This window comes from Apium graveolens, chromosome 2 (genome assembly GCF_009905375.1).
Source record: "Apium graveolens cultivar Ventura chromosome 2, ASM990537v1, whole genome shotgun sequence".
In the NCBI taxonomy this organism is placed as follows: domain Eukaryota; kingdom Viridiplantae; phylum Streptophyta; class Magnoliopsida; order Apiales; family Apiaceae; genus Apium; species Apium graveolens.
The window spans coordinates 307615453-307625987 of record NC_133648.1 but is presented as its reverse complement, the minus strand read 5'-3'; the positions used below and the strand labels follow the sequence as shown (position 1 = coordinate 307625987).

General features: G+C 36.9%; 1 protein-coding gene across 1 annotated transcript; it reads right to left on the bottom strand.

The window, feature by feature from the left end:
- Nucleotides 1-4909: 4909 nt before the first annotated feature.
- On the bottom strand, nucleotides 4910-5787 carry LOC141702957 (uncharacterized). The gene is made up of 2 exons (XM_074506585.1): nucleotides 5429-5787; nucleotides 4910-5341 (listed from the first exon to the last, which is right to left on the bottom strand). Exons 1-2 carry the CDS (start codon nucleotides 5492-5494, stop codon nucleotides 4910-4912), a joined length of 498 nt encoding a protein of 165 aa, XP_074362686.1. The 5' UTR covers nucleotides 5495-5787.
- Nucleotides 5788-10535: the final 4748 nt, after the last annotated feature.

Genomic DNA, 10535 nt, shown 5'->3' with positions numbered 1-10535 from the left:
CGACAAGATCACTAAAGAACTCTGAGATATCGACAAGTTAATTTTGCTAGAGAACTCTGAAATATTGACAAGTCAAGAAGCCACTAGAGAAATAAGAGTTATCGATAAGTTAAAGTGAAGATGTGAAGACTAGAGATCTCGACAAGCCTAAATTCTCTTATAGAGAACTGAAAACCTCTACAAGCCAAACCAAATATAGAGTACTAGAGATCTCGATAAGTCAATATACTTATCGAGATGTCAAGTGTTCTATAGACCTAAACTGGAGATCTCGAGGTACAATCTCAAAGTACAAAGTTGCAGATCAGTTCAATATCCAAGATAAACAATCAATAAACAATCCAAACAGCTGGATTGACAAGTCTACAAAAAGAAGCTTGAAGAATGTGCAAGATCAATGGTAAAGATTAACTGATAGAGGAAGATCAAAGTGAACACGGGATGCTAAGATATGCTAAGCCAGAAATGGAAGATCTACTTTTCTATAAATAGAAATGACAAGTGACAGTTTAGAAAAGCTAATAGCATGTCTTATTACACACTGTGTAAACCAACAGCTAACTAAGTTATAAAGTTAACAGTGGTCCTTCAGTTAGTTGTAACAATTTTTGAACAAATTTCTTGTAACACTCTAAAAAAGAAGCTAAGCTCTTTATCAACAAAGAGCCTAGAAATTTTGTATCAAAACAATCTTAATTTTAATATAAAATTAAGTGAGTTTTAAAGATCTGTGTTCTTTATTTTCTGCAAGCTTAAATTCTGTATGAACATATTTCACTACAAGAATTAATTTACTTTGTTCAACAAGGCCAAAAACATTCAAGAAAAGCCTAAAAACAGTAAAACACATTTACTCCCCCTTGTGTGTTATTCATTTCCTAACAAGGATTGTAAACAAATCCTTAATCATGTTACAGACCAAAATATGGTCCTTAGATTTGTTAAACGGTCTGCCAATAGGGTATCTCATTATATAACGAGTTACTCTTGTTTAGTTGCTGATCAGATTTGGACGGAGGGAAATGCCTATCCGAATTTATTATCAGTTTTGTTGGATGATTTAAGAAATCAATAAATTATCCCTTTCTTGGCAAAAAATATATTTTTATTTAGTGTCAATTAAACAATCACTAATACCGCAACTAAATGAACCGTTTGATATTATAATATACATAAGATTTGAATTCAATCGATAAACATCACAACCCCTGAGCATTGCGTTATTCGCAAGCTAACACAAAATATAGTAGAAAATGTTTCATGTAGGTAATTGGGTACATTTTTTTTCAAAAATGATAGGTATTAAGTTTTAAATGGAATGAGATTTGTGTATTCACATAAATGACTTAAATTAAAATATAAAAATGCTCCATACACAAAAACTGTGTAATTTTTCACAAAATCATGTGTGCTAAGTTATGATTGAAACATAATTGGACATGATTTGAAAGTATTTATTTTGACTGAAATAGAACATATCATGAGATACATTTGCATGAGTACAATATGGTAGTTCAAGGGATGATAATTTATTTATCATTGTCTAGGATTTCAAGTTTGATAATCATTCACCCCCATAATTTACTAGAACATAAACTCATTTACAAGGTATTTAAGCTTCAAAGTCCTAGACATATTAGTTTCTAATGGGTATAAAAAGCTTAATTTAACCTTATCAAAGGGGTATACAAAACCTGATTTAAACCTAGCTATTACATGACACATTAACAAGACCTAGCTATTGTTACGGAATCTGATTCACCTGCTGTCAAAGTGACCAAGTCAAAGTGAAAGAGTTTAAGCTGAAAAAAAATTCTCCAGATAAAAGTTTATATCTTGTTATATTGTGCATATCCAATAGATAAGCTGAATTTCTCAATGATATTAATGGTTTAAGAGCTGATTACCGTGACATATCATCCACAATCCGTACAAGAGAAAAATTCTTGACCTTTACTGAGCTCTATAATATTCTTTCTGCCCAAGAGCTCTATTTGGCAAAAATTGAATCAGACACAATGGTCAGACTCTTGTTGCAACAGGAAACAATGTTGTTCATTATGTACCAAATGTCAATCAGCAACGCTCATTCATCAATCAAAACCGCGGCTCACAGGTCACAGGGTATGGTGGTAGGAATGATGGGCGTAACTCCTTTTATTGTGGGCGTGGAAATCGTAACTGGATAAGGTATAACACTACTGCATCTAATTATAACTCTTAATCTAATGATTAGGTTATTTTCAAATATGTGCAAGTGTAGGTCACGCCACACCAAATTGTTACCGTCTTGCTCCTACGACAAGCAATTTTCATGGCACGCATATTTTAATGTGCTGCTTAATGGTCACAATCTAATGGGATACCTCAATGGTAATTATCCATGTCCACCATCGTCATCTCCCGCATATATCCTATGGTTCCAACTGGACCAGCTGATTCTTGCGACAATATTAGGTTCCCTTTCCCATGAAATTGTTCCTATGGTACAAATGGCCACCACCCAGGCTTTCACCCTACTCCGCGAAGCCTTTTCTAATCACTCTCGAGCAAGAGTGATGCAGTTGAAGGATTCTATGAATCGTACAACACGGGGATCTAGAACTATTATTGAATTTCTCAATAATATTAAGGGCAAAGTTGATGAATTAGCAATAAATGATATACCCATTTCCGATGATGATGTCACACTCTATATGCTCAATAGTTTGGGAGCTGATTACTTTGTCACAAGATTACAAGATGTCGGCCTATCTAGAAATCGTTAAAGAATTATGAGGCAAGTTCGACTCGTTCAGTATCCAACAAATACCCAGAGAACAGAATTCTCAGGCTGACGCCTTAGCGGGTTTGGGTGCTGTCCTCAAAAAGGAAAACGTACTCACAATCCCAGTAATTCACGTCCTAGAGCCCGCCACAATTAGAGCTAAGAAGGAAAGAGATGTCACAATAATGGACTCAGAAGTATAAAGATACATCACAAAGGGAAAATTACCAAAGGACAACAACGAGGCAAAATCATTAAAGATAAAGGCTACGAGATTCACGATCATTGATGACATATTGTTTAAAAAATCTGTTACGGGATTGCTTCAAAGGTGTCTTGAAGGATCAGAAGCCAACGATGTCTTACGGGATATACATGAAGGCGATTGTGGTAATCATTCGGGTGGAAGAAGCTTATCATGTAAAGTACTTCGTATGGGGAATTACTGGCCTACTCTGAAATAAGACGCAATTGATTATGTCAAAAAATGTGACGCATGTCAAAGGCACGACCCAATCATACATCTAGCTTCGGAAGTGTTACACCCGTCCATTCCTTCATGGCCATTCATGAAATGGGGAATGGACATCGTGGGAAAAATGCCTCCAGCCCCTGGACAAAAGGTGTTTATGCTAGCTATGACGGACTATTTCTCGAAGTGGATAAAAGCTGAAGCATTTCGACAACTCAAGTCCAAAGAAGTGATTTCATTTATAGAAAGGAACGTCATCTGTAAATTTGGAGTACCATCAGAGATTGTTTGTGACAATGGCTCACAATTTATAAGTGACAAGACAGAAGCCTTTTGTAGATGATGGAACATCACTTTGGTCAAATCTACTCCACGTTATCCACAAGCTAATGGACAAGCAGAATTCAGTAACAATATAATCATCAATAACTTAAATAAGAGGTTGACAATGCATAAAGGGAAATGGGCTGAACAACTACCTTAGGTTCTTTGGTCTGACAGGACAACACCAAAGATGTCAACTGGACAAACTCCTTTTGGTTTAGTCTATGGCACAGAAGCCATTCTGCCAACTGAGATCATTTCCCCAACTGCAAGGTATAGTCTAGCAACCATTGAAACAAATTCTATTGAATGAGCACATGATTTAGATATAATAGATGAGGTACGTGACATGGCAAAGCTACGAATGGCGTCACACCAACATGCAGTGGCTAGAAGTTACAACAAAAACGTGCATATTAGAACACTTGCCATAGGTGACCTAGTATTGAGAAAGGTGTTCCAAAACACTAAGGACACGACAGCTGGAAAGTTGGGTGACCATGGGAAGGACCTTATCTGATCGACGACATAGTTGGACGTGGAGCATACAAACTCTCCACCCTTGATGGAATCCAGGTCCCAAGAAGCTGGAACATATTGCACCTCAAAAAGTATCACATGTAATCATCTTACCTTTCATTAATTTTTAGGTTTGCTTTGAATAAGTCGATAGGACATTTGTTTTATTCCTAGTCAGTAAGCGTCCATTAGCAGTAAAGAACGTTTGTGTTCAATTTACAACTTGATTGCGTTTTTTTAATGCGAATAAAAGTTACATGTGGTATCAAATCTTAAGCCTATGCATTTTTTACATACATTTACTTCCACATGAGTATCTTACTATGATTATTAAAATTACACTATTAGTTCAACAAAATGCTTGACACAAATGACAAGAAATTATAATAGATGAGAGGCTTAGTTTCTCAACTCTATTACTATAAAGAGCTGATCACCCATCAACGCAACGACATGAACAAAGTTCAACTTTCACAATTACAAGAAAGTATAACTGACAAGACGGGAAAGGGACATAAAACCCACAACACCTGTCAACATAAAAATTCTACTTGATTATTTCTAGAGGGAAAGGCCTCTAATAATCAATCACTCACAATTAATTGTATACAACCTACAAGCAATGCAATAGTGATTGCTGACAAGTGATGCAAACAAAACATGTACGAACAATTCAAACTACGAGTTTAAATTCAATCACGACAATAACGATGTCCAAAACACATAAACACCCCGTCTTCATGAGACGAAACAGGAGTTTAGCCAACTACATTAGTCTTGATATTAAACATTTCAAACAACTAAGAAAATTAATAGTCAAAAATAGACTATTTGCCAATGACGTCCAAGTCCTTTGCAGATTTCTCACCTCCTTCTTTAACAGCGACATCAGCAGGTGGAAGGACAGGGAAAGCATCATCAGGATACTTATAATTATAAATTTTGACAGTCCCGATGACATCCCAATTCTTCCATTCCCCTCTGCTATACTCAAGCATCATTTCAACTCGAGTCTTCATGACATGTTGAGTGACGACTTTATCTGTTTCTCCCTTCATTTTAGTTTCCAGCGATTGAACATTTGTAGCAAACTCGTCAAACTTCTCTTGAATGTCAGTAGCAGTCTTTATATTCTCGGACGCCCGGTCTATAGCAGCCTTTAATTTGATAGGACACTCCTTATGCTCCTCCTCGAGCGCCTTAAACTTCTTGGCCTCAACAGTATACGCCTCATATGCAACCAATGCATTTTGAAGAGCCTAAGAAATTAAAAGACAAGAAAGAAAATGAGTTACAGACATAGAATGACACTAAAAATTAAGAAGAGTAAACAAACTATAGCTTACGTGAATGATATGTCCCTTCGTGTCATCCAGAATGCTCTCCAAAGGCTTGGAACTCTGCCCTTCCATGGACTAGGGCAACAACATATCTCCTAATAAGTGTGCAAATGAAGAAGGCTTGGCTTCCTGACTATAATAATGGGCTACCAAGGGCATGAAGTAGTTAATATCACCAAATGTAGACACACTGGAAGGTTCTGTCCTGATCTTTTTGGTCAAAGGGCTAGCAATAGGACTAACTATCACAGGGGCTTTCGAGTGTTCGGTTTCTGTGGACTTATCCTCACGAGCTCTTTTAAACAAGTCTTTACTAGATATTATCAATGGCTTGATTACTGGAGGCTTAAACTCTATAACAAGGAAAAACGGATCAATTGAACATAAGAGAATCAACACAGAACTAGTTAATAAAAGAAGACATATCAAGTTATAAAGCACGCGACCAATACCTCTAGCATATTTGCGTCCAGAGTTCATCTCAATATCATTCAAAGGTTTTGGACTCTCTCTAGATTCTGAGGAAATACTTTGAATGGACAAAGAAGGCTTAGGAGCGATAAACTTACTTCGGGTTCTAGAAGAAACACCCTTGGCTGCGGTCGTAGCCGATGGGGGAACGACATCTCCTTTGGAGGCAGTTTTCTTTATCGAAGCAGTAAGTTCACTCGTGTCAATTGCATAAGAATTCTTGATTAAACGATTAAGGCAATTTGGCCATACTCTATCGGCTACGGGGAGAGACATGATTTTCTCCGTATTTTCCTCGGCCCCTACGTCTTTTTTAGCCTCAAATTCAACGCCTGAGACATGAACGAAAAGGAAAATGTAAGGGAAGTGCATCGTGATAGTGCTTACTTTAAAAGAAATATATGACATATAGAATACGATCTATGAATTAAATACAAAAGACGCTATTCAACGAAACTTAACAAATAGAGTATTTACCATCCACGTTCCACTTCTCCAACAAGTAGTCCACGTCATCTCCCAAAGTCAATTTCTCCGCATAGAAATATTCACTTTTCCATCCACGGTCGTTCACCGTCTCATTATTCAGAATCAGGGGGTTGTTTTTGTCCTTATTAACAAGGCTAAAACGACAATTACTAAATTTCTTGAGGGAATATGAGTATTTTACCACATCCACATTGATGCCCAACCTGTGTTTTGCTTTAATTGCATCAAGACAGGCTAGGGTTCTCCAAGCAGACGGCATCAATTGCCCTGGTGAAACATGCAAAGCTGTAATAACACCCTTAATCAAATCGGAATATGGTAGCGAAAGCCCGATGCTGAAAGGATAGAAATAGAAACAGATCCATCCCTCTCGATACCAGTCAGCAAGCTCGTCGGAAGAAGGAAGCACCAGGTTAAATTTGTCCTTGAACAAGGTCACGGCTTCAGCAATTCGATCATCTTTCCAGTTTTGCTTACCATTGTCTCGAGGGTCAAGTATGTTGGTAGGAGCCCATTCGCTTTTTTCACTTGAATCAGCCATGGTTTTGGTGATTTTGAGAGAAGTTACTCTCGGTTTCTTTTTGGGCATGAATGAATAAAGAAAGAGGGTTGAGTGAAGGGTTAAGTATGGATTTGGGAGGATAAGTATTAATGAACCGGTTTACGAGGATCATAAATCTAGAGGTAGAGTGTTGGAAGGAGTGTGTCTTATCGTTTCATTACTGAAGTTGAGCTCTACACACTACAGATGAATTAAAATGATATTTTTATCATTTTAATTGGGGCAATTGTTATGACCAGGATTTTGTAGACACGACGACAACTAGAAGGCTTGACGACAACCTTCTAAGACGTAAAGACCTGACGACAGTTAGGCAAGACAAGAAGATTTAGACAGGAACAAGCTGGGAAGTCGTCAACACCGCAGAAATAAGGATAAGGATTAAGAAAGGGTCAAATAACAAACATATTTGAAGAAGGAGTCCAACCCGAAGAAGTAGGAGAGCATGCAGTTGGAATTTGAACGTGGAGCATAGAGTAAAAATAGGGATTTTAGTTGTGGATATGTATTATAAATACAACTTAAGTGTTGGACACGAAAAACAACACATCTACTCTGAAAAATATAGAAAATACATTTTTGTACTCATAATTTTTACACAGTGAAACTTTACCTTTGGTTGGGGAAAATCCCACCCGCGGTTTTTACTTCTTAACGGAGGTTTTCCGCGTCAACAATTCTCGTGTCCTCAATCATTTATATTTTTACCATATTGTTAATCGTTTAATTTATTCTTAGGATTAAAACCTACTATTTTCTAGCAAAACATCCACCGTCCCTACTGAGGCTTTCACCCTCCTCCGCTAAGCCTTTACTAATCGCTCTCGAGCAAGAGTGATGCAATTGAAGGATTTCTTGAATCGTACAACTCTGGAATCTAAAATTATTGTTAAATTTCTCAATGATATTAAGGCCAAAGTTGACGAATTAGCAATGATTGATACACCCAATTCTGAAGACGATGTCACACTCTACCTCTCAAAGTGCATATAAGTTTTTAGATTTAATAACAAATTGGCTTTATATCACTCATCATGTTCATTTTGTGAGCGAGAGTTTCCAGACATAGTATAAACATCCACACCACTTCCATAAACAGACCCATCTACATTCACTTTCTCACAAATCACACCATAAAATGCACACAATTTACCACCATTAAGGAAATCTATGATGCTGAATTCTCCCTAAAACCCACATCCCATAAATGCCTCTTATGACATCCAAAATAGCATCCTAAATGTTCCATCCTCTGTACCTTTTTCAAACACAGAACTAAGATTAGCCTCATCTCCGCCATCTCCATTTATACAATAAGAGTTCAAATTCTTAAATCAGTTGTTGTCAAATCCACCTAACTATTCTCAGGTGCCATCATCCCAACTGATAGTCTATCATCCTAATCATAATCCATTACGTACACATCCAATGGAAACCAAATCAATGCATAACATTTACAAACCAAAGTGTGTTAATGCATCCACCAAACATCCAATTACTCCTTCTCTTGAACCCACTTGCGTCACCGCTGTTCTCAAGGATTGTAATTGGTGTATGGCTATGTCTGATGAGTTTAATGCACTTATGAAACATGGAACTCGGGATCTTGTACCGAGAAATATGGCATCAAATATGGTAGGGTGCAAATGGGTTTTCCGGTTGAAACGAAAACCAAATGGTTCCAATGAAAAGTATAAAGCGACACTAGTTGCGAAAGGATTTCATCAAAGACCGGGTTGGATTATGTTGAAACTTTTAGTCCTATGGTGAATCCAGTTACTATCCGTACAATCCTATCACTTACATTTATGAATGATTGGCAATTCAACAATTGGATGTTAATAATGCATTTTTGCACGGTTCGTTGTCAAAAATAGTTTACATGCAGCAACCACCGGGTTTCATTGATCTAAATTATCCATTTCATGTGTGTCATCTTCGCAAGATGATATACATCCTCAAAAAATCACCGCGAGAGTGGTTTCTTGCGCTGAAAACACCTCATATATCATTGGGATTTATAAACTCATGATCAAATCCGTCTTTGTTTTTATATCACTATGAAGGTGCTCATCTATACTTATTAGTATATGTTGATGATATTATCTTTACTGGAAGTGATAATGCTCTTATTGCATCAAATATTCACAAGTTAAATGTTAAATTTTCCTTAAAGGATCTTGGTTCTATATCATATTTCTTGGGTATTGAAGCAATTCCCTGCAAAGAAAGGCTTTTATTATCTGAACACAATTATATTCATGAGATCCTTGTCCGCCATCACATGGATGGAGCAAAACCAGTTAACACTCTGATGGAACTGCATGAGTCAATTTTATGCCCATACTTTAAACTTTATGATCAACAAATATACCGACAAGTAATAGGTGAATTATAATATCTTGCTCTTACATACCCAGACATTGCTTTTGTTCTCAAATATCTAGTTCAATACATATCCAAACCAACTGTTGATCAATGGAGTGTAGTAAAGCGGGTACTCCGATACTTAAAGGAAATAATTTTTCATGGAATCTTGTTGCGCAAATCTTCCTCTTTTGTTCTTCGTGCATTTTCAGATGCCGATTGAGTCGAAAATCCTGTTGCTCATTCATCTACAACTGCATTTGTTATCTCTTTAGGTGATAATCCTATCTCCCGGAGTTCACGCGATCAAAGAGATATGTCCAAATCAATGACGGGGGCCGAATACCGTGCTTTAGAAATAACTACTTCTGAGGTACGTTGGATCCAGAACCTACCCGAAGAGCTTCAAGATTAATAACCTGAAATTTTGGACTAAATGAAATTTTTTTAATAGTGATTTTGCTTTGAAACCCTGATGAATAGTAACTTTGCTGATTGTGGAATATTATTAGACCACCTTATATAAGAGTTCTTTTATGAAAATTCGGAGTCCGTATTAGTGTTCGTTGATGAAAATAAGTGTATGTAAAAGTCGTCAGAAATCAAAGACGGGCACTTATAATTTTCCCGAGATTTCACCAGACACTGAAGGAATTAAGTAGAAAATATTAAGATTGAAGGATTTAAAGCCAAGGATTATAGGATAGGATTAATCAAGGAATAAAAGATACCAAGGAGGTTCTAGTAAACCCCTAGCAATAAAATCACGAATATATTCCCTCAAACGATCAACGATATTGAGCGATAAATGAGCCGTAAAATAATTTAACGATCAAGGACGAATGCATGCAAGTAGTATGGGGAGAAAGCTTCCAAGAGAAGCTAAAATAAGTGGTTAAGAGCTTAAGATACCATCCACCATAATTAGCCAACACTTGGCAAGGGAATGATGTCACTAAGATGATGTAATCACTTTAAACAAGTGGATTAGTATAGATATTATCAAACCACACATTTGGACACATTATTCAAAATCAACCAAGCAAGCCAAAGACTACTTCATCCTTTTTTTTCATGAAAAAACCGAGAGGAAAAGAGAGTAAAAATGAAGGAGAAAGAAAAGCTTGTATCTTGAGTTTCCCTTAGTCGATACGCGTGTTCTACCAGTCAAATCGCAACCCTCGAGAAGCTCTACGCATATAGGGTAACCAATCTCCTCACCTC

Bases quoted from the DNA above. Each gene is read 5' to 3' on its own strand.
- LOC141702957 (XM_074506585.1), bottom strand. From the start codon at position 5,494: ATGGAAGGGCAGAGTTCCAAGCCTTTGGAGAGCATTCTGGATGACACG. The intron at 5,342-5,428 runs GTAAGCTATAGT...TTAATTTCTTAG, and splicing joins CGAAGGGACATATCATTCAC to GCTCTTCAAAATGCATTGGT.